At 36.0% G+C, this 25,199-nt stretch overlaps 1 protein-coding gene across 2 annotated transcripts in view; it reads right to left on the reverse strand.

The window, feature by feature from the left end:
* Positions 1 to 66: 66 nt before the first annotated feature.
* LOC117913056 (protein TIC236, chloroplastic) overlaps positions 67 to 25,199 on the reverse strand; it is a 40,397-nt gene continuing 15,264 nt past the window's right edge. Inside the window, exons 7-24 of one of the 2 annotated variants that reach the window (XM_034827941.1) lie at positions 20,487 to 20,549; positions 19,958 to 20,188; positions 19,777 to 19,860; positions 14,040 to 14,197; positions 13,369 to 13,897; positions 11,000 to 11,170; positions 10,365 to 10,424; positions 8,371 to 8,493; positions 7,234 to 7,509; positions 6,394 to 6,459; positions 6,048 to 6,179; positions 4,670 to 5,476; positions 4,247 to 4,527; positions 3,709 to 3,956; positions 2,851 to 3,089; positions 2,520 to 2,711; positions 1,591 to 1,863; positions 67 to 526 (exon numbers count right to left, since the gene is read on the reverse strand). In XM_034827941.1, the coding sequence (XP_034683832.1) occupies positions 374 to 526; positions 1,591 to 1,863; positions 2,520 to 2,711; positions 2,851 to 3,089; positions 3,709 to 3,956; positions 4,247 to 4,527; positions 4,670 to 5,476; positions 6,048 to 6,179; positions 6,394 to 6,459; positions 7,234 to 7,509; positions 8,371 to 8,493; positions 10,365 to 10,424; positions 11,000 to 11,170; positions 13,369 to 13,897; positions 14,040 to 14,197; positions 19,777 to 19,860; positions 19,958 to 20,188; positions 20,487 to 20,549 (4,086 nt within the window). In that variant the 3' untranslated portion in view covers positions 67 to 373. Of the gene's footprint in view, positions 527 to 1,590; positions 1,882 to 2,519; positions 2,712 to 2,850; positions 3,090 to 3,708; positions 3,957 to 4,246; positions 4,528 to 4,669; positions 5,477 to 6,047; positions 6,180 to 6,393; positions 6,460 to 7,233; positions 7,510 to 8,370; positions 8,494 to 10,364; positions 10,425 to 10,999; positions 11,171 to 13,368; positions 13,898 to 14,039; positions 14,198 to 19,776; positions 19,861 to 19,957; positions 20,189 to 20,486; positions 20,550 to 25,199 lie in introns of both variants that reach the window. The other variant, XM_034827940.1, reaches the window with a different exon arrangement.

Below are 25,199 nucleotides of genomic sequence, written 5' to 3' on the forward strand. Positions count from 1 at the left end.
TCCTTACCTCCTAAATTCTCAGTAAGGCCTAAATTTGCTTTCTGGAATTTATATAAATCCAGAAGGTAGATCTCAACAGACAGCTTTATTCATTTCTGAGAAAAGAATATAATGGCGTAAAATTTACATCTTACTGTACTTTTCTGGGTGGTGGTATAGGCATCCAGGTTAGTGTGAACTTGAGACTCGATTCTTGCCAATAAGCACAATTTACAATATTTATTTTAACAACCACCCCTTTAAAAAGGGAGAAGAGAAAATGAAGATTGAAAGGCAAAAAAGGAGAATACCAGGACCAAACACCCCAATCCCTGGACTGAATAATATTTCCCAAAATGGGTTTCAGCAACCTCGAGGCCTAGCAGTGGCAGGTTTAGTTCTGTGAGGTAGAAGAATATTCGAATAGGAGGCGTTGGGATGAAACAGACCAAGATTGTAGGAGCACTCGTAGGCGGCTTGTGAGCTGGTAGGTCAAGGTAAATTGCATTGCCATCTCTGAATCCTTCATCTGCCTAACAATGGAAGCCTGTGGAGGGAAACAACAATCTGAGCTTTAGAAATTCGCAAACAAATCCAAGGAAGACAAACAAAAACTTGCATTATTTTCAATTTAACCTTTAACATCTAAATATAGCATCCTTCCATCATAGTTCCACATCATTGACAATCTCAGTCATCCAATCTGTGACTTTCTTTGCTTTTTGCCTTTCATTGTTCTGTTCTTTGTTTAAAAGGATAAAAAGGTCTGGGAAAACATTATCATTTCGCCTCATCCACCATTATGCCAACAATAAGTTTTTCTTCTCAAAAAAACTAAATTTTGTATCAGTTAGTACAATATAAAATCTACATATTGGTTTTTTCCTTTTTCTTTTGAATTAGAGAATAGTATTGTTAAAACATGATTAAAAGGCTGTTAGTGGAATAATACTGAAATCCTATGCAGTCGTTTTTCTTTTGCAAGAGAAAACAAAAAAGGCATATTTACTCACATCAAACAAGACATTATCCATTTTGGAACCACATTATCTTAAGAGTGTTGAGATGTCCATCATAACCAATTTGATAGTTACAAAAGATGAGTCATAATGGCATCTTTACTAAACCGTGAGACACAGCAATCACTTTCCCTAATCATGCACAGAAGCTTACTGCTTTGGAAGGATAGATTTATTTTTTAGGCTAATAAATCGAGGGCTAATTTGTTTGATTATGACCAACAAGGGCTAATTTATGATGTCAATATCAGACATTGGAACTGAATTCAGTGTTCAACAATTTAGTAATTATTGTAACATGTATACAAAACACATGCAACACAGTAAATCTGATAGTTCTGGACTGAGTTTGTAATAAAACAGCCCTGTCAAGAGGAGAGTAATGAGGAAAGCTACCATGATCCTGTTCCTAGTACAAGTGTGCAGAGTCCACCCTAGCTCTTTGTAATTTTTAATTTTCCTAAAATCAACTTTTCAGTTTGTGGGATGATTTTGTTTACTACCTTTTTCAAAAGAGAAGCACTTCCACCAACATAAAAGTAAAGATTTCAGGAAACAATATTTTCAAACAAGGAAAATTGCATTTAATAACCTGAAGGCGTTTCCCAAGCTTGATTTCGACTTCTGTACCAAAGGAAATATTACTGGCCAGAGACTTGAGAGGATCAACAGTAGGATCAACTGAAAGCAAGCTGAAGATCTGTGGTGCATATACTATTCTCCACCTAGCCTGTCCGAACTCTCCCTTCCCTTCAATTCTTGGCATTAATGTCTCAAGTGTTGCAGTCGCTAGCTTTTTGAATGAAAGCTTGCCATCACCTTCCAAAATGGACTCTGCCAATTGACTCTCAAAGACTCTGGCAGCCTGTGCAAATGGGAACATCTGATAATATCAAATTGCTTAACAAACATCTCTAGGACATATTAATATAACCATAAAAAATTCTATAAAAATTTGATCTATGATCCGCTATTCCACACAAGGACAGATTGCTACAACAGAAACCCAGGGCAACATCACAATCAAGGTGGGCTCCACCAAGCCACTTTCACCAGATCAAAAATGCCAGCAAGTGTCATATGGACATTTCACAGTTGTATGTAAATCAACTGTCAATATGCAGGGATACAAACTCAGAAAAAATGAAACATGTTAGATTTATGTTATTCTGACTCAAAAGAGTTACTTTTTCATAATGCTGATAAATTGCGGTTCATTATGATATTCCAACTTACTAGCTCCCTTTCTTACCTATCATAGCTCTAGAAATATAAAACAAGAAGTATTTAAAGTTAAATATAAAGATAAACGGTGCTTTCATATCATAATCCATTCATATTTGTAGAATGTGGCTCCTGTAATATGTCTAACTCCACCACCTACATGTGCACAACTGCAATAGTGAAAATATACCATTGGAAAAAGAGTTTTACATCTTAAGCTCCAGATTTGACTGATAGCTTCACAGGTACTGGTAAAAAGCTGGAGAATGACAACCCTACGAAAGTAGTAAATGTTACCTCAGTAGGTGAGAGGACTTCCTGTTCCACAGCACGTGTTGAAGTCACAACCAAATTATCCTGCCAATTACTGGCTCGACTTTGGATCCTGAATTGCCACTCTGATCCAACCAAAGCTAAGTCTAGTGTTGGATCCAGCCCATTATCAGGCTCAAATTTTGCAATATTAAGATGCTCTTTCTTAAGCCTCACCTGAAATTGAAAAGGTAAAGTGTGAGTGTACTCAACAAAGTCCACATACCATCCGACAGACAGGAAAAAAATACAGATGTTGTGCACAAGAATGTCAAGAATCATTTACAAGACTAACAAAAGGAAACATGGGTGTCACCTGGGTTGCAACAAGATTAACTTCACCACTCTCAAATGTTAAAACGCCCTTTGGTTTTATCAGTTTGGGATGAGCTATGCCATTGAGCTCAAGCTCTCCACTTACAGCAAAATCAAGAATCAAAGGATAAAGTATTCTCAATTCTGGTCCCAGAACAAGTTTCAAGTCAGTGAGGCGGATGTCAATTTTTGGCTTACGATTCACTTGCTCCATTTCCTTTTCAACGTCGGTCTGTTTACCTGGGAATATAAAAAATAATTTCAATTGCAAATGTTGAACATATTTTATAAAAATATCTACAAAGGGAACAACATTAAATGCAGAGTTTGGCAGCTTGACAGCTACCATGCAAAACTGTTTTAGGTTTCAATGCTGTAGTTCATGCACTCCAGTATTATATATGACCTCAGTTTGTGCAATCAACTGCAGGAGGTGTCCTGTGCATAAAGGAAAAGAAAAAAATTGACATGTTCTTGGATGCATAGAATTGTGGAGAAATTCATGCAGAATGGAAACAATTGAATGCCTGTAAACTACAAAGAAGACCTATCTAATTGAATATTAATAAATAAGGCACATAAAATGTATTATCTAACAATTACATTACAGGGTGAAAGTGATTAGATACACTAAATGGTAAACACAGGTAAATCAATGGATCTGACTTCACATAAATTGATTAAATCCATTCATAAAAGAAAAATGTTAAAAAGTTTATAGTCCATTCGTAACTTTGAATCATGTTTGCATTCTCTGGGAGAGGAACTCACTGACTTTTTGTTAAGAGTATTAGGTGCTTGATCACAGGGTAGAATGTTCTCATCACAAACCAAAACTGATGAAATATCTATACATTACCTGAGGGTTGAGGGAATTTGGTGCTTGAGGGAGCAGGCTCTGAACTGGGAAACCATGAAAGATATCTGGAAGCAGTTCCTGGATTGTAACCACCACTTGGATGGACTGATGCCAATCTATTAAATGGAGCTGCTCCTGTACCCTTATCAGGTGGTAGATATGCTTCTCCATGGCTCAATTTAATATTTCCAGAAATATTTGGTTGCAATATGGAACCAGTTATTTGCATCTGTGTGTCTACCTGACCACTGTGATTTTGGTAGACGCATTAGTTCACAATGAAGAAAATGTGTAGGCAAAAAAGCAGATAAAATTTTCATAGATAGCAAACAATGGATTATCAGCATTGGGAGAAGTACACAATTTAAGAGAGCAAAGATTCTTTAGTTTGGTCAATCAGGAAGAATATCAATAAATTGTGAAATATCAAAAGAAGCGCAGAACAATATTATCAAAAATTATATCAAGATATATGCTGCAAACAAGCCAAACCAAATGCTTCCTGTAGATCCCCATGTTAGAAAGAGAGATAAGGCACCTTAGGATATTTTTTGCCCGTACTTCTAGAACTTCACATTTCAAGTCAATTTTGTCACCAAGTGATGCTTCACTTATTCTGAGAGGAAGATTCCCTTTTACAAACAACTTTCCCCGTCTGCCTACCCTACTTTCTAGTGAACTGATGCATAATCTATTTGATTTCACATGAACTGTGCCACCAAAGTTTGTGAGTGGTTTCCAGAGGACTGGTGATGATACAGATGCTCTGTGGAAAGAAGCAGATCCATTGATCACCGGTTGTTCGACTGTACCTCTGACCTGTTTATTTAAAACAAATCAATGTTTGAGAGAAGTATAATCTAACCTAATCAAATCAAATCATTTTAATTTAGAATCCAACACTTGATTTATTATAAATATTCAGATGAGCCCATTGAAAACCTTTTCTAGCTTGACTTACCTGAAGCATAATGTCAGCATTGCCATGAAGCCAGTCAGCATAAGGAGATAAAGCTGTTAACATCATCATGCCTCCATCTTTAATATCTGCATCAATTCTAACTTCTCCTACATCTAATATGTTCCAGTTTAAACCTTTGAGACTTTCTGCCAACTGAGTATCCCAACCTTCTTCATTTCTATCCCTGGAGATTTTCTTCTCACTGACATCATCAGCAGGACCTCTGCCCCTTTCCTTCACCCAACCAGGGATCCATGTTTCTATATCTTCTTCCTCTAACATGTTATTTTGGACAAAAGCTACAGGAACACTTCCTTGAATGTGAACATAACCATTTTGAATAAAGGGTTCAAATTTTGCATTGAAAAGAAAGCGACTGGTTGATGTTAGGGAAGCTACAATTTCAGCTCGCCCAAGATCAATACCCCCAATGGCACCATCGAGGAGCCTTACTTCTACATTGCATTCTGGTTTTGCAATACTTCCTCTGAGATCCCCTTCCATGTGTAAAATGCCCTTAATTGGTGCTAAAAATTGCCGCAGGGAATGAACAGCATCAGTAGCTGAAGATTCAATAACCTGTACCAGTGTGGGGACTAGACTAACAGGGAAATTCAAAACAGCAAAATGAAGATTTGTTTTTGGCCCTAACAAGGTCCCATCAGCATGGATTGTGGCATTATCATTTTGGATAAAGATTTTCTCAAGGTGTAAACCATCATCATTGCTGTATTCACCAACTGCTTGAACACGCTGAGCTTTGTAGGTTCCCCACTCCCAATCCTCCCCATGAAAGTCAAAATCTGCCTGAGAAATATGTACAGAAAAAGAACCAATTATGACTGGACAAAGCTTAACAGCAAGAAAGTCTATAAACTTGTGAAATGCTAATTTCTATATCACTGGGAACCTCTTTTTGTTAAAATCGCTGTAAAGTGTAAAAGATGGCATGGGAATAAGGTTCCCAGCAGAAGCACAGAGATTCAAGAGACCACCTGCAAGACAGAACTTCACAATGCAAATGTGGCACAATGGAACACCTGGCAAACATGAAGGTGATGTAAAATGTTTTCTTCTAATTTTTCATGAGAGAAAACCACATAGAAAGCAAGTACCTATCACCATACTCACATGGTCCACAAAAATTAAGGGTAAATCTTTGTGCATGTTTGTTCATGAAAAGGACACCGATTTTCTCCATCATGTTTAAAAATTAATGTACATGTATCAAGAACTAAATTTTATAATGTCAGCAATCACAAATTTCAATTGTCCAGATTATGGTAATATTATCTCTGCCATTTAGATTGAAGTTTTGGATCACAGATGCATGATATTTAAACTATATGGCCTCAGGCAAAAAGTCCAAGATATCTACCATAGTGTCCCCATTGCCTCCACCTCTTGCATCAAGAGAACCATGCCAGCGACCTTTAAGCTCGGCTAGACCAGGAAGACATACATCTTCAAGAATAACTTCATCCGATACAGTATGATGCCTTCGTATTACCTGAAAATTCATAGTTCTATTAAAATACTTAAAGCAAATAAAAAATGGATACAAGGAAGCCTAACATTCTAGGTAGTTCATCTTATTCAGATGACTGGAAAAGAAAACACCGACCAAAATGCATTTCTTTATGGTTTTTCCCACGAGCGCTAAAAAAGAAGCATGAAAATTGGAATTTTTAAATAATTATCATAATTCTGTGTCAAACAAGTACCTCAAGCAGGTTCTGAAGACTTCCAGTATATAATCCCACTGATTGCAAACTTTGTATAAAAAGATCCTGCAAATGAGTTTATGAGAAGCGTGAATAATCAAGATTTATGTAAATAGGCACAGACACTTGCGTCTTATTACAGGATGTTGAAGAATGCTCATACAAAATGTTACAAAACAGTTTTTTTTTTTAAAAAAAAAGGTGAGGTTCGCCATAGTCCTTATATTTGGTGTTCATAATGTACTGAGGAAAAATGAATTAAACAAATAAATTAAAGCCAAAGAACATTTTTCTATGGACTTTCCTCATATTGGTATGTAGCATCTAAAAGACATCTGAAACAAATGAAGCACCAGAACATAACTGGAAAAATAAAACTATCTTGATATAGAATATCAGCAGCAAGAATCTCCACAAGGTGTAGCCGGGCCCTCAACCTATCCTCCAGGTAGAATACATTAAAGAAGGTCTACGAGGTTGTGCCAATTTTTATTTTTGACCAAAAAAAAAAAAAAAAATACAAAATCGTTCTTTATAATTTTAATATTTGGACTAAGAAAAAAAAAAAATCATACACTGCTTAAAAAAGTAGCATCGATAATTATTATGGCTGTTTCAATCATTAAAGAGCCTAAAGTTAAAAGTAATTTACCATGTAACTTCCATTTATATAAACTTTATTCAAGTTCAGTTCTTAGAATGCAAGTCAAGGATAATGCTGCCCTTAGATACATTCTAAGAGGTCAAGAATGCAAAGTTTTTGTGTTGGTGTACAAGAATGTTGATTTGGTAACTCCACATAGAGCCCCTTTCTAGTTGGATGTTTGAGTGAACTACAACCTTTGATCTAGAGCGAACAGCAGGATCCGTACTTCGAGAAAGAAGTCTTGCCAGTGGAAGCATCTCAGCAACCTCAGCTCGAGGAACCTCAAGTCTCATTCTCCACCTTCCCATAGAAGATATCACACTACCCAGATGTCCAGCCATTGCCCTTTCCAACAAGCCACCCCTTTGCTTTCCAGAAGGATTCCAATCTCGGGTGCCAGGTAATACATATTCACCTTGAAGCTCATATCGGCTATTACTTTGCTCCAGAATAGTTTTTTCAACAGTTATCTGGATAATAGTGTCTCTATCAGTAGCATAACATTTTTTTTCTTTTTTGATCAGATCAGTAGCATAACATCATTGATATAATTAGAAACTAAAGCTCACAAAACTAAATGCAAAATTGATTTTTTTTTTTTTCCCAGCAATCAGGTGTAAAATGATAATTGGAAACAAATGACTGAAAAAGGAATTGAGGTTAATGTTCTGGCAAGAGCTCATTGACCACAGGAAAAAGAATTCAGAAATGAGAGAGCTTAAGGAGGTATTATTGCCCACAGTTTGTTTGAAAAGATAGGATTTTAAAACTTTTCAACCTGAAGATCAACCGGCAAGAAATAAAATCAGAAACATCATTCAGGTGGCATAGCATGCCAAGTTGGTAGCAAGTAGTAACCATAAACAAGATAACAATAGACACCGTATTTTCATACCCAAAAAACAAAATAACATACTAAAGATCTAAAATTATAGCTCCTGTTCAAAAACCCACCCACAAAGTTTCAAGATATCAAATACAAACTGAAGGTGATGAAAGACTTCTGCCCCTTCCTTTCCAAGCAGAGGCAATCTTACTGAAAAAAGTTCACCTTAAGTTTGGGTTTATGGGTTTTGGAGGGTAGTGCATTTGAAAATTTTCAAAGATGTCATATTAAGGAAAATCCTGCAGAGAGAAATCAATGGTTTCATTTAACCTCTGTGACTAATAACAATCCATAGGTAAGTAGGAGTGAGATGAAAATTTTGTAAAAGTAGGAGTGAGATGAAAATTTTGTACTAAAACTAATCACTAGTTGCAATGGATGCCCAGACAGAAGACAGCAAAAAAGGACAGATTATTAGAATAGAAACTTTACTCTAGGTACTCACAACATCCCCACTCCATCTAGCAGCCACATCTAAAGCTTCACCTAATACACCACTGAATTTTGGCCGAAGCACAGATAAAACTCCATGTCCCCTTCTTTTCTGAATATTCAGTTGAAGTTCTGCCTGAAAGTAAACAAGCAACTATCACCTAAGTAAATTTAAAATTTAAACCGCCATAGACAATCACCAACTATTAAACATAAGAGACCATCATAAGGCTTAAAATATATTACATCTGCAGTGTTAAATAACCTTTATGTAATGAGTGATTAATCACATATGATAAAGTAAAGAGCAGAAACATCTTAGCATTAACAGAATGTGCACAATAGAAACTGCTATAGATTGAAGCCATCACAGGAGGTGAGGAAGGATGATGGCTTAGTTCACAAAACTTGGTTCAGTTTTTTCTCTGATAAGCACCAAGGAACAAGGAATCTCAAGAGGGCCTCCAGTCCACAGAGAAGGCCCTTTGTACTTATTATTTGGAGATCTTCAGCTCCATTTGAAGTTGATTTGTTTGTTAGCATCAAAGAGCATGATATACATTGTGGACCCAAATTCTACAAACTCAAGCTTTTAGGAAAATTGGTTGTCTAACATGGTATCAAAGCCTTGTTTGGCAAGTGGTCATGTGCTCAAGCCTCACCGTTTATTTCCCTAATTTATTGAGCCTACATGTAAGCCCATAATTGTATTTGTTTGCCTACGGACATATGTCTCTCTCCACATGTGGATATAGGGTTGCACGTGAAGGCAAGTGTTAAAGAATATGGTATACATTGTGGACCCAAATCCTACAAGTTAAAATTTTTTAGGAAAATTGTGCGGGACATTCCAGGTTCAAGTCCCAATGGGGATAAAAAAATTACCTATCAAAAAAACAAGTTTTTAGGAAAATTGGTCACCTAACAGTTAGGATAGCCACTTCAGACAAATTACACTTAACCATCAGATTGCAATTCTATTGCTATTCACTTAACCATCAGATTGTGATTCAGTTTAAGTGTTATTTTAAATTCAATTATACTGTGATCTATTCAGAAAGAAAACTAGAATCACATTTTCCAGATTCATGAGGCTTCTTGGAGTAAGTGCTAGATTTAAGTCTGTTCACTTTCTTTTTGGTAGTCATGTGAAGAAATTCTTCATGGTGCATTCTTTGGATCTTATTTCTCTAAATGTTACTTTGTAAAAATGTGACCACCCTTTGACTAGGGTACACACTTCTACACCACTTCTCTGAGAACCTGAATCATTTATGTCATCACAAAAAAGAAATAGGGACACCCAAAAAAAAGGCACTTATTGAACTTGTGGAACAGTGATCCCAAAAGGTCCATCGTCTCTGTCTCTTACCACTCAACCAGTCATAAACCATGCATTAGGTAAAGTACAGACTATAAAACTTAGAAACCTTTCACACTAACTATAAATTCTATCCATATCATTAGCATCCTTTCTCTTTACCCTTTAATGCCTTTATCTCAAATTAACTCCCCTTTTCAAAGCAACTGAATACTTTTTCAAGATCCCTAATGTTTTCAGTTATACTTATGGTTGTCAACACCCAATATTCCCAAACCATGCCACTAATTGAAAACCCTTGAATTAGGAGCTTGGTTTCAACTGTAAACAACATATAATTAATAGTAAGTGGTGAACCCAAATCACCAAGTCACCATAATCTATTTTCAGCGTCCAGGAAAAAATTATTTACAATTTCATCAATTAAGTTTTGGGCTGAAGTATAATGCAAAAATAATTACAGCAAGCTATAATATCCAGCCTCAGACAATGTGAGTTAGACTTTGAACACCATGCCCTACTCAAACCAATTCCCAAATCAGTAGGCATTGCTTTCTTTTCCTCCTAAGATCTTGTTTTACTTTTTCATTGTGGTTGTTCTGAATGTGAGGGCAAATGGGAGGCAGGGGAGAATAAGAAGATGATCTTTAAACAATAAAGTCAAGAAAGTCCATATGACAGCTTACCCTCTGTATTGTTCCACGAAGTGAGGCCACCTCCAATTCATCAAGTGGCAGATGGCGTACCTATGACAATTGTATAGGAAGGTGCAAGAAGAAATTAATTGCATTTTCAAATCATTTACACTCACAAGACTAACACTAGGCTTAACTAATAACAGCCTCAATCCCCAACCATCTGGGGCTGACAACATGAATTATTTTTTGACAAGCTCTATTCAGACTATGATCTCATATCAAATTTAGCACACCATATGAGAGGATTTAAAGAGTTTTTTGATGGTGAAAGCATCAAAAAACTCTTTAAATCCCATGTCTGGTTGCATTTTAAGTCTTTTGGCTTAAAGAGATTAGGACTTCAAAAGCTCTTTCAATAAAATTGTGTTTTCCTTAAACAAAAAAAAAGGAAAGAAAATTATAACCTTATAAATTTTTAAAAATTGCAAAACAATCCATTCATTTTTTATCTAAAAAATAACTATGTTAAAAGTCCTTCTAAGTATGTTCAAACAAATCTCTTTTGAATGACCTCTCCTACATAGAGATTTTTTATTTTTTAATGGACTTCATTACCATGCTAGATGGGGCCTAAGAACAAAAAGTGCTCTAAAATCAGAAGATAAGAAATTAGAGATAAGAACCTCCAAGTTCGCATAATGCAGTGGCCGATAGCAGACATTAGTTTTAAGTTGCCCTTTTTGAAGAGAAAAAGATAACATTTTTTCACTATGCAGGTTTTCTTCACTATTAGGCTGCAACAGTCCAACAACCTTCACTGAAAGACTTTCATCAGGCTTACCTGTGGCATTGAACTGCATAACAGCAAGAGCTTAGAATTCGGTATAATTTAGTTATTAAAACTGGGAGAAAAATAGCTAGGTAGTATGAGTAGATGTATAACTACTGATGCCTGAAACAGACGTACAAATAAATGTATGAGTCTCACCACACACTACATGCAACATTGTGATCCCAGTGAATCAATGATTGGAACTGCTTTTCCAGTAGCATAGAGAAAAACATTAAGCAGACACTTGATACCAAGTCACTTTGTTGTGATCATGTGACTGAAAATACTCATGTCTTGGCATGTATCCAAGGAAATGAATAACTTCAACCTTTAGTAGACACATAAGTTTTGCACATTAAAATCTTTCTCAAGTGTGTTTTTAAAAAAGAAGAATAAATTTTGCACTAAAATACTTATGTCTTGGCATATATATCTGCAAAGATGCATGGCAGGAGATTTACCCTAGGACACAAATTAAAAATCCTAAGGTTTACTATTAAACCATCAAGCTTATAAAATCATCATAGAAAACCAACCTTTATAACTCTAATTATTCAAAAATATAAATTTAAAGTAAAACTTATATTAAGTTATAAAAAAATGTGGAGGCTTTTGGTATTATCACAATAGAATTTACAAGAGAACATGGAGTTTTGAGGAGGGTTCTTACATAAAAAGTAAAAAATTAGCACAATTTTGCAAATTATAAACTAATTTATTACCTTCAAAAGATATTTTCAAGGATGGTTTTGCTCCCAAGATAAATTATAAAACCATTCACAAGCCGTCACATCCAAAGAGGAAGTGGTTTTGGAAACATGTTTTGACTTGGTCCCGGGTTTTAGGATTTCTATGATCCAAAGGTGGCAGATGAAACACCAAATTAGGACTAATTCACATTTATACAAACTTATCATACAACAAAGGACATCACATTTAAGAATTTACGTTGGATTACTAATGTAGGACAACCATAAGAGAGTTGTCTAAAATCAAATCAGATGGGCAAGAGCTTCAATCTTCTAGAATTTATGGATAGGAATGAGGAATAAAATTATGTCAGCAAGGAAAAGAGAAAAAAAAGATAGAAAAAGAAAAAAGATATAGAGGTAAAGATATGAAACCTTAGAGTCTCACTAGAGCCTTCTATCGGTCTTACCTAGAAGAAAAATAAAACCACAAAAAGAAGCTTAACCCATATAGTAAGTTATTAAAATTCTTATTTCTCTCCTTAAACTCATAAATTTTCCAAATAATGGAATTAAAAAAAATAGAGACACTCTTTTAGAATTAGAAGCTTACAACTTTATTAAAATTTATTCTAACAAGGGCTCCTAATAAAGAAGATTTTCTAGATTATAAAAAGGTACTCAAATAGAAACTTTAGAAAAAGAGATTTTTCTAGAAAATAATAAGTTTTAGAAATATACAAAATTTTTTTCAAAAGAAATTTTCAATAAAAATACATCCAAGTTCTAATTGAGACTCATATACCAACTATTCATTAATTATGAATCTAAAAAAACTAAGAGTCTGTTTTCCATACTCAAAAATATGATTGGTAATCTTTTAAATAAAAAATAGTTTTCTGAAAACATATTTGAATTGTTTTTACTTGTTTTCTAAGAGCTATTTTAAAAAATAATTGTCAAATAAGAAGAATGATTAAAAATAAAGCACTATAAATAAAGTTATTTTTAAAAATATTTGGAAAAACAAAAACCAGGTTGAGAACCTTCCAAGATCTCAAACAGACTTTTGTTCCAAAAAACCTCAGAGAATTATTTTTTTAAACTGTTCTTAAAAACAGTTTTTTGCAAACTGTTTTCAATAACATTCCTAAACAAGTCCTAAAATTCTCAAATGAATAGGCCCTGGAGACTCATCCCAATCAGTTACACCTTGAACCCCCAAAACAAGGAAACACTATTTGAGCACTTTCTGACCCAACCCATCATATGTGCTTCTCAGACAGATATTAGTACTGCCACTTCTACAAGAGCATTTCAGATTTCAGACTTCTAGTATCAGAGAACACCATAGGTTCCCTTTTACAAAGCTACAGATATATAACTCATGTTGAACCCTTAGCAAGTTCATTGATCATTATAAATTACTAGTAATAAGACGTGACATCACATATCTCAACATAAAACCTCAAGCACAATTCCAGAAAGACCAAAAGAGAAAATAATTCTCATTTATGCTTTGAGGAGATACCTGAATACACTCATGTGAGATGTTTAAGGTTCCAGCCAACTGAGGCGCCAGCATCAACTGATTCAGTTTGAGACCAGATATTGAGATATCACCAACAAGACCATGGGTATTTTCTTTATCTGTTATTTGCACACCTTGTATATTCTTCTCAGAATCAAAAGCTTGCTCATTAGCAATAGTAGGAAACTTTTCAACATTCCCTTGAAACTTTATCCTTCCAGTTGCTTTCAAATACACAGGTCTTGGAGAATCAAAAGGATAAGAAGAGACAAAGTTGAAGAACTCAAAACCACGCATACGCAAATCTAATTCAACACCCTCAATGATTAGTGGCATGGCACTCTTCACATCATAATCCTTTCTGTTTAACCAATATTCACCAGGACAAGATGTTTGAACTTTTGAATTTAATTCAAAAGCAACTGATGAAGAACTGATAGCAAAATTATCATGTGAGATTATGATATCTCCTCGAGCATCAGTAAACGACCCCTCAGCTTCTGGCGCTGCCCATTTGATGTCAAACCTCCTACATTTGGAAAATGACATAAGCGCCTACTTGAAATATAGCAACATTCCATTACTAAAAAATAAATATTCTGCAACTGAGATTAATAAGCAACCATATCAATGATTCTATCAACAATTACAAAGAAGCCTAAGAATCTTACGGTCTCAAAAGGGAACCAGAAAGTTTTGTTTCAACATTTAAATCCCCTAATTTAAGTGGCACCAGATGAAGATGACCAGTTAAATATCGATGCATAATCTTCTCAAAGGGTAAATTTCCAGAAAAATTCACATCCGTCGCCATATCATCCATCTCACCCTGCAAAATGAAAATAATAAACCTTTGACTAAAAAAAGTAAAAACTTCATAAAGAATTTTGCACATCATTCCACAACCTTTCTGACTTCTATTCTATTCCCAATTTAGAAGTTAGGCAAGTGACCTGCCTTGCTTATCAGTCTTTGAACAACAGAATTAATTATGTGTATATGCAGATAAAAAGAGTCATAGCAAACATTCAAAGATACAACATCATGAGGAAGAACAACCCTGTGGAAAGAAGATTTCAAGCAACAATGCAATTCCTACAAAAAAAAAAATGTGCAGGAAGATTTGTATGGTTGTATATTTTATTTCTTTCCTTATTTTTTCCTAGAAATCTACATGTAATTAGGTTCCATGATTTAGTCCTAAATTAGATATAGCCTAGTCAACCTTGTATCTATATAAGTTGTACTCATCCTTGTTGAGAATTAAGAGTGAAAAATTATTCGCTTCTTCATGGTATCAGAGCAGGTAACAATTTTGCAGTTTGTGTCATCCTCTTCTAAGCCTCCATTGCCATTTTTTTGCCAACGGTTGTGCATAGCCTTCATTGCTGAGCCTTATATCAGTCCCATTTTCATCCCATTTAAATCTGTCAGCTTGAAAATCAAGAGTGCTTAGCCTTCACTGTCGAATCAACTTCGATATCACAATCAAAGTTCTACACCAACTTCAGGTTTTTGCTCTATGAATTAGTCAGGTAATATCCATGCAATGTATGTCTCTAAGGACTGTTTTTCCAGCACCTGGATCATTGATTCAGGTGCATCAGATAATATGACCAGTTTTTCAAAATTATTTTCCACTTCCTCCACACATTCTGGAGAGCAAAAAATAAATATTGCTGATGGATCTTTTTCCTCTATAGCCAGTCAAGGCACAGTCAACATCAACCCCGCTTCATCTCTAAAATCCATGTTGCACATTCCCAATATTTCTTATAACCTTTTGTCCATAGGAAAAATCACTAAAGCTTTGAATTGTTTGGTTATACTCACTTCTTCTGGTTGCACTTTTCAAGACTCGGTAACAGGGAGGACGATTGGACATGGTAAGGAAAAAGATAGACTATACTACCTAGATAGCAATTGGAAGACGAGTATTTTAAGGTCTCAAGGGTTGGTCTATACCTCTTCTTCAAAAGTTGATCAGATTTGGCTTTGGCATAGACATTTAGGACATCCTCCATTTCCATTTTTGAAAAAGGTGTTTCAATCTTTGTTTAAAAACTTTGATTGTCTCGATTTTCATTCTGAAGTGTGTCTTCTTGCTAAGGCACCATCGAGTTTCATTTCCAATAAAAAATTCTAAATGTGTTTCTCCATTTAGTTTGATACATTCAGGTTCTTGATGGTTTGTTACATTTATCGACAATTGCACCCGATCCACTAGGGTTTATCTCTTAAAATCAAAGTCTAAGATCTCCATTATCTTTCTTATCTTTCATAAACTCATTAGTACATAATTTGGAGTCAAAATATAGACACTCAGATCTAACAATGGGAAGGAATACTTTAGTAATGACTTGATTACATATCTGCAAAATGAAAGCATTGTTCACCAGTCATCATGTTTTGATACTCCCCAACAAAATGGGGTTGCTGAGAGAAAAAAATAGGCATTTACTAGAGGTTGCTAGGTCTCTTTTATTCCAAATGAAAGTTCCTAAAATTTATTAGGATGAAGCCATTCTAACAGTCACCTACTTGATCAACTGTATGCCATCTCAAGTTCTTGCATTCAAATCTCTTATATATTCCCTTTTAGAGTTCTTTCCAAATTTTCAAGGCATTGGTTCTCTTCCTCCAAAAATCTTTGGGTGTGTTTCATTTGTTTTTATTCATACCCACTTAAGAAGCAAGCTTGATCCAAAGGCTCTCAAATGCATTTTCTTGGGGTATTCTCACACACAAAAGGGGTATAAATGCTACCATCCTCCCACCAAAAGGAAATACATCACCATGGATGTTACCTTTATTGAAAACAAACCTTATTTCTCTGAAACCTATCTTCAAGGGGAGAGCAACAAGATTATGGAAGATGGATGTTGGGATTTTGGTCAGGTTTTAGAGCAGAATTTGAATTCTGATAAGGTTGTTGTAGAGCATGATTCTGGTCACTTTTTAGATAAGGTTTTGCCAAGTGCTATATCTGATCATTCGTCTAATCTCTATGATCAGTCTCCTTCTCATCCTACTCTTTTTGAGAGTGAACCAGTCCAAGAAAATCAACCTGAATGTATGTCTATTGAAACTGAACAAAAGTACAACTTCCTCAAGTCTTGAAAAGAGCTTGAATTCCTCAAAACCTATATTGAAAATTTATTCACTTAAGACTGAGCACAAGAGACCTAAAGCACCTAATTTCAATATGTATTCAAGGATAAAAATATCTACAATACCTGCACATGCTCCAATCTCTGAAACCATGACAGGTAATGGAGATGTTAAACCTAATCTTGATACTAATAGTGATTTGGATTTGCCTATTGCTCTTAGGAAAGGAATTAGAACATGCACCCAACATTCCATATCCTTACAGAGATTGTCATCAAAATACCATGCCTTTATTACTCAGTTCTCCTCTAATGAAACTCCCAAAACAGTCCAAGAGGCCTTAAATAGTAAATCATGGAAAGATGCCATGAATGAAGAACTACAAGCCTAGGAAAAGAATAAAACTTCCGAGGTTGTCGAGCTGCCTAAAGGGAAGAAAACAGTAGGATATAGGTGGATTTATACCATCAAATACAAGGTTGATTTTTATTTTTTTTTTATCAGATCAAATACAAGGTTGATGGAACCATAGAAAGGTACAAAGCAAAGTTGGTTGCTAAAAGGTACACTCAAATATACGGAATAGATTACCAAAAAACCTTTGCAATGGTAGAAAAGATAAAACACCATCAGAATTTTATTATCTTTCATTGCTAGCTTTGATTGGCCTTTGCAACAATTTGATGTAAAGAATGCCTTCCTTCATGGAGATCCAGAGGATGAAGTATACATGGATGTTCCCCCTGGATTCATACACAAATCTTGGACAAACAAAGTGTGCTGGCTTAGAAAATCACTCTTTTTTTTTTATCAGAAACGAACAATTGTATTAATTGAGAAAAAACATGAGAAGGAAAATCACTCCATGGGCTCAAGCAATCCCTAAGAACTTGGTTTGGAAGATTCTCGAAGTCAATGGTGTAGAAAGGCTATCATCAAAGCCAAGGTGATCACACACTGTTCTTCAAACATTCCCCTCTTGGTACGGTAACTATTTTGATTGTCTACGTAGATGATATCATTATTACTGGTCACAACTTGGAAGAAATTAGGGAATTAAAGTCATACCTAGCAAAGGAATTCAAGATCAAAGACTTGGGTAGTCTCAAGTACTTTTTGGGGATAGAAATTGCAAGATCAAAAAAGGGATTTTTATTTCTTAATGAAAATATGTACAAGATCTATTCAAAGAAACTGGCATGCTAGGGTGCAAACCTGCTAATACCCCTATAGAGTCAAACCATAAGTTAGGGGAAAATAATGAAGAACCTATGGCTGACTGAGGCATCTACCAAAGAATAGTGAGGGAACTAATTTGCTTATCACACACTAGACCTAATATAGCATATGCTACAAGTATGGTGAGTCAATTTATGCATTCTCCACTTAAGTCTTTTATGGAGGCTATGTATAGAATTATCATATATCTAAAGACAACCCTGGGCAAGGGAATAATGTTTCAAAGGAACGGTGATTTCAAGTTGGAAGCCTATACCTATGTGGATTGGGCAAGTTCAATTGGTGGATAGAAGATAAAACTACAGGGTATAACACATTTCTAGGAGGAAATTTAGTTATTTGGAGAAGCAAAAAACAACCTGTTGCGACTAGATCTAGTGCATAAGCTGAATTTAGAACTATGACTCAGGGTATTTGTGAGCTACTATGGCTGAAAATTATACTCACAGATCTTAAGATTGAGTAAAGGAGCCAATGATGTTGTACTGTGACAATAAGGTAGTTATAAATATAGCTCATAACCCAGTTTATCAGGATCGGACCAAATATGTGGAAGTGGATCGACACTTCATTAAAGAGAGTGGATTCTGGAGAGATTTGTACACTATATGTCTCCTCAATTAGGCAGTCGGCAGACATCCTCACCAAAGGTTTACCAAATCTGGGTTTTCATCAAATCTTAGAAAAGCTAGGAATGTAAGACATCTTTGCACCTGCTTGAGGAGGAAGGTGGGAAGATTTGACAAATTATGTCCAAATTTGTAAATATTGTAATTGATTTGTATGGTTGTACATTTTATTTCTTTCATTATCTCTTCCTAGAAATCTGCATGTAATTAGGTTCCATGACTTAGTCCTAAATTAGCTGTAGCCTAGTCAGCCTTGTATCTATATAAGTTGTACTCATCCTTGTTGAGAATTAAGAGCTAGAAATTATTCGTTTCTTAAAAATGACATAACACATCAAAATTCCAACCAATCAATAGATAAAAGCTAAAAAGAAAATGCAAGAGATATCTACTAAATGAGAGGAAATCAGGACAACTGTACATCTGTTTCCAAATATATTTGGATTCTAGATGGGTACAAGGGTAGATTTTGGAATTACTTAGGGCCTATTTGGCAAAATTCTCAAAAAACAGTTCTTGAAAACAGATCTTAAAATTGGTTCTCAATTATTTTTAGAAATAAAATTCTGTTTAAGAACTCAAGTATGAAAAATGGTTTTCTTGGCTTATTCTCCGTGAAGGTATTTACTCTAATGAATAATGCAAAAGTTCCCAAGGTATTCTCCATATTTTTTTATTATTTCTTAAAAACAAAACAAAAAAACACCTCAAATTCATTCTAAAAACAAACCATTTTCAGAACAGATTCCTAAAAAACTATTTTCAGTTAAAACTTTGTCAAACCTAGTTTTTAAGTTAGAAAACTGGTTTCTTATTTAGAACAAAAAATTGTTTTCAATGACAGTTTCTGCACATACCCTAAATCCCCAAAGCTAAGTAGTAGCCCATTCCTGACAAGGAATTATATATCTACACAAACACATATATGTAACAATCCATTTTCTCCCATGTGGTAAGGTGCCTGACATTAACAAGAGATTAACAGTGTCAGGCACACTGTGCTTGGTGCCTCCAAGATTTATGCAAGTCAATGAGCCAGTAATAAAGAAAAATGTTAACAACAGTGTCATTGCTAATACAAAAACATTGACACCAGCCTCACATTATTGGGTACTCTCTGCTAGAAAGTCCCAGCACATGGTATCTGACACCTCTCGACATTTACCAAAATCTGGTATCACAAAGTCATAATTCAACTAAAAATGAAGATCTTGATATTTAGTAATGGAGTGGCAGCAATCTGGTTACCAATAAATTAAAACAAGACACTGCAAAGATGATTTAGGAATAACTTAACAGTTCTTTCAAGTAACTAAAGGATAAAACTTAAGAAAAGCATGAATCTAACAAGATAAAGTAACATGAATCTTTAGCATTCAGCCTAATTCATTTATGACCAAAACAGATCATCTGACAGGCAGTTAACTACCTCTGGGGAAATCCATACATTCCCTGCCCCACGAATTTCACCACCATCCACAAGGCTAGCTCTAATTCCATACAAGTCAGCAACCTGTCAAATGTAAATTCATTCAAACAAATTGATTAAGGATGAAAAACCACTGTCTATTCTGGACACGTGCATGATCAGTTATCTACAAAAAACTTACGCAGTTATCAGTGTTGAAAGTGAAATTAGCCGATAAATATGAAAGGGGTACACGATCAAATGCTGCTACAGCTCCAGCCTCTTTATTCTTCATTAGTGCTTCAGATGCAGAGGATACAGGAAAATCAGAAACAGAATTGGATATCTTCCTTAAAACCATGCCACTGCCCATAAATGTAGGAGCATCCAAGGGACCTTGACAGTTGAATGCAGCAGTTACTGAACCAGCCAGCTGCAGTGAGTGGAGACAATAAATAGAAAGGCTAGGAAAAATCATTTGATCTTTGAAAGAACAAATAACTGAGATAGTGGTAGCATTACCTAATCCAGCAATTTGAACTACAAAGATAAGAAAATCACAAAGCAAGCCTTGTACAAAAAGTATAAGAAATTAAGAATATTACATTCTAAGTTAAATAAATACTAAGAATGAGCAAAAACTACTGAAATAGAAACAGTATAGCAAATGCATCTAAGTAATAACACTTTAAATTGAAAAATTTCAGATACATGAAACACAATATACATACCGGGAACAGCAAAGGCTTCATCTTGAAAGTTTTCATCAGAGCATTTACTTCTACACAAGGGACCTGGAAATAGAATAATCACACAAGCATTACTAATTGCATATGCAACTATTGATCAAAAGAAAAGGTAAAAATAAATAGACCACTTCAAGCTGCCAATTGAAACTCAAAGAGAAAGCCTTAATTCAGAAGCCATGATTTCATTATAAAAAGAAAGTTCAAAAATATGAACATCTCAGTGTAGTGTATTACTGAGGACATCGATTCTGATAAATATATATATATATATATATATATATATATATATATATAGAATATCAAACAGATGCAAATGAGGGTATCTATGGCACATTCACCAAAAAGCCCAGACACACAAGCACACACAAAATTCACAAATATGGTGAGGCTGCTACTTGTAAGTTGTAAAGACACAGCATAAGAAACAGCAAAGTATTTGAAGAAAATATTCTTCTTTTTTCTATGTCAAAACTGAATACAAAGTGACCTATATATATACAAGTGGGATTCCTAATCTAAGCCATATAATATGCACAATCACTATCTCTAAGGAAACAATAACTAATTAGGAGAGATTCTCTCATCCATAAAAATAGAAAGTATCCTAACACAAGGAGAGATTCTCTCATCCATAAAAATAGAAAGTATCCTAACACAATCCTTCTAATCTTGGCACTTAATTACAAATCATAATCCCATATTTCCACACTCCCCCTCAAGTTGGGTAGTAGATGTCTAGCATTCCCAACTTGCTTTTCATGTTTTCGTAGGTGGCCTTTGGAAGTGCCTTTGTCAGAATGTCTGCTGTTTGACGACTTGAAGGAATATACATAAGTCTGATTGTTCCCCCTTCAAGTTTCTCCTTGATGAAGTGACAGTCTATCTCCACGTGCTTGGTTCTGTCGTGTTGAACTGGATTCTTTGCAATACTTATGGTAGCCTTGTTATCACACAAAACTGTCATAGTGGAGTTTGATATAATTCCAAGTTCCTTGAGTATTCTTTGGAGCCACATTCCTTCACATATCCCATGAGCCATTACCCTGAATTCTGCCTCTGCACTGCTTCTCGCCACTACGGACTGCTTCTTGCTTCTCCAAGTCACCAAGTTTCCCCACACATAGGAACAATACCCAGTAGTTGACCTCCGATCTGTCAAGGATCCTGCCCAATCAGCATCTGTGAATACCTCAACTTCCCTACTTGAGGTTTTCTTGAAGTAGAATCCTCTACCCGGGCTCTTTTTAAGGTACTATAAGATTCTGTATACGGCTTTCATGTGTCTTTCAGTGGGATTGTTCATGTAGCGGCTTACCATGCTCACAGCGAAACCAATATCGGGCCTTGTGTGAGTTAAGTAGATCAACTTTTCTACTAACCTCTGGTACCTGTCTTTGTCAGTTGGATGACTGTCATTATCTTTATCAATCTTACCAATAGGATCCATAGGCGTGTCCACTGGCTTACAACCTAGCATTCCAGTCTCCTGAAGTAGATCAAGGACATACTTCCTTTGCGTGACCACAATTCCCTCCTTAGTTCTGCCAATTTCCATGCCAAGAAAGTATCTGAGTTGTCCAAGATCTTTGATTTCAAATTCTCTTGCTAGCAGCTTCTTGAGATTCCCTATCCCTTCTTCATCGTCTCCGGTAATTATAATATCATCAACATAGACAATGAACAAAGTCATTTCACCTTCCTTAGAGTGCTTCATAAACAGTGTGTGATCTGCTTGACATTAGATGAACCCATGTTTTTTCACAACTCTAGTCAGTCGATCAAACCAGGCCCTAGGTGACTGTTTTAGACCGTATAGGGACTTTCTCAGTTTACACACTTTTCCTGAATTTTCTGGAGTTTCCATACTAGGTGGAATCTTCATGTAGACTTCCTCTTCTAGTTCTCCGTTGAGAAATGCATTTTTGACATCAAGTTGGTGCAGATTCCAGTCCAAATTTACTGAAACTGACAATAACACTCTGATGGAGTTGAGCTTTGTTACTGGTGCAAATGTCTCTTCATAATCAATGCCATAGGATTGAGTAAATCCTTTAGCTACTAGTCGAGCCTTGAACCTGTTTATACTTCCATCTGGATTGTGCTTCACGGTAAATATCCACTTGCATCCAACAGGCCTCTTACCCTCTGGTAATTCTGAGATTTCCCATGTCCCATTTTTCTCCAATGCTTGTATTTCTTCCTGAACAGCAGTCTTCCATTCAGGTTGTTGAAGTGCTTCTTGGATGTTGGATGGGATACGATCATCTTCAAGAGAAGTGATGAACGCTTGGAAATTCTGTGAAAGCTTTCCATAGGACACATGATTACTGATTGGATGCTGAGTGCAGGATCTTACACCTTTCCTTAAAGCAATGGGTTGATCAAGATCATCAAGTTCATTATTGGAATTTAGATCATAAATTGTGTTACCTGGTTGTGAGTTTGGGTTGCTTGGATCCTGGTCCAATTCTTGGTTCTGCTCAAGTGAAGTGCTGTCCTCGGGCTCCTTTTGAGGAGGTTTCTCGGGCTTTTCCTTTAAATTTTTTCTAGAATAAACTATTACCTCTTTACTGCCTTGTGTAGTTGACTCAGGTATGACAGAAGGGACATCCAAGGAATTGTTTTCAGGAACAGAAAGAGTAGTATCTGTTTGAGAAGGCAGTGATGAACTCAAAGGAGAAGTAGTGCTGATTTCGGTTTCCCAGAATTGGAATTCATCTGTGGACCAGTTCTCCCCCTGAATTGCAATTTTGGGGTAGAAGGGTTGATTTTCGAAGAAAGTGACATCCATGGAAGTGTAGAATTTCTTGGTTGTTGGAGAGTAGCACTTGTATCCTTTTTGGTTTGGTGAGTACCCGAGAAAGATGCATTTAGTGGCTGTCGGATCAAGTTTACTACGTAGGGACTTATGGATGTGAACGAAAGCAGTACAACCAAAGACTTTGATTGGGATAGACGAGATTATTCGAGCGGATGGATATGCAGCGAGGAGGATTTGACACGGGGTTTTAAATTGAAGAATCCTAGAAGGCATTCGGTTGATCAAGTAGGTTGCTGTGAGTACAGCTTCACCCCATAATTGTTTAGGCACGTTTGAAGCTATCATGAGGGATCGTGCAACCTCCATCAAATGTCTATTTTTCCTTTCTGCAACTCCATTTTGCTGTGGAGTATCAATGCACGAGCTTTGATGTACGATGCCATTCTCCAGAAGATATGACCCAAGAGTGTTGTGATAGTATTCTCGAGCATTATCTGTCCGAAGGACTTGAATTTTTGCCTGAAACTGCGTCTGAACCATGTTGTTGAAGTTTTCAAATATTTCCCTCACTTCTGATTTCTTCTTCATAAGGAATACCCAAGTCACTCGAGTGTGGTCATCAACAAAGGTGACAAACCATCTAGAACCTGTAATGTTGTTGATTCTAGAGGCCCCCCAAACATCACTATGAATCAAGGAAAAAGGATGAGATGGTTTGTATGGTTGAATGGAATAGGAGTTGCGAGTATGTTTGGACAATTGACATATTTCGCATTGAAAATTTTTGGAATTTTTATTGAATAATGATGGATATAGTTTTTCAAGATAGGAAAATTTTGGGTGACCTAATCGGTAGTGCCATAACATAACAACACTATCCGTCTTGGTACTAGGGTTGGAAACTACACAAGCAGTCTTCATTGGTAGCCTTCGAATTTCCTCAGCTCTCAGAAGGTATAGTCCAGCACGCACCTCAGCATTGCCAATCCTCTTCCCAGAGTTCAAGGCCTGAAATTCACACATGTGAGGAAGGAATTTAGTAACACAATTAAGATCCTGTGTTAGTCTACTTATAGACAATAGGTTGCAATCCAATTTCGGAACATAGAGCACGGAGTGAAGAGTAATATCCTTGGAAATAATAACTGAACCTGTGCCGAATACCCTAGAAAGGGTTCCATCGGCAATTCGAACAGAGGAATTGTTATGGCAAGGAGTATATTCATGAAAAACCATGAGATTCCCAGTCATGTGATCTGAAGCTCCTGAGTCCACTATCCATGTAGTGTGATTTTCCTGTCTAACATTTAGGGCATGGGAAAAAATACCTTTCTGGGCTACAGATGCGGTACCAATAGTTGTTCCAGTTGATTGAAAAATCTGCTGGAACATTTTCTGTAGTGCCTCCAATTGCTCTTTGCTAAACGGTCCAGGATTTGAGCTAGTGCCAGATGTGTCTTCTTCGGCTGTAGCGGTGTAACCCCGGCCTTCTCTGTTTTGCTGTGGCCGAGAAGGTTTCCAATCAGCAGGTTTACCGTGTAGATGCCAGCAAGTCTCTTTCGTGTGTCCAGGTTTTCTACAATGGTCGCACCATGGACGATTCTTCTTGTTTGGTGGTTGTTGTTGTTGGATTGGGTTCCTCGTGCAACTAGGGCTGAGTTCTCAAGATTTTTGGAGGAATTTTGGGTTCCCAACATCACTTTTTGTCTGCTTTCCTCTCTGCGAATTTCAAAAAAAACTTCCCTAACACTAGGTAATGGCTTAATACTTAGAACTCTTCCACGTACCTCATCTAAATTCTTATTAAGGCCAAGTAAAAATTTGTAGATGCGTTCCTTTTCAATGACCTTCTTGTATAGGAGTCCATCTTCGGGACACTTCCAAACCAATTCTTCATAAATATCGAGTTGTTGCCAATACCGTGTAAGGATATT

The sequence above is a fragment of the Vitis riparia genome, chromosome 4, assembly GCF_004353265.1.
Source record: "Vitis riparia cultivar Riparia Gloire de Montpellier isolate 1030 chromosome 4, EGFV_Vit.rip_1.0, whole genome shotgun sequence".
NCBI lineage: Eukaryota > Viridiplantae > Streptophyta > Magnoliopsida > Vitales > Vitaceae > Vitis > Vitis riparia.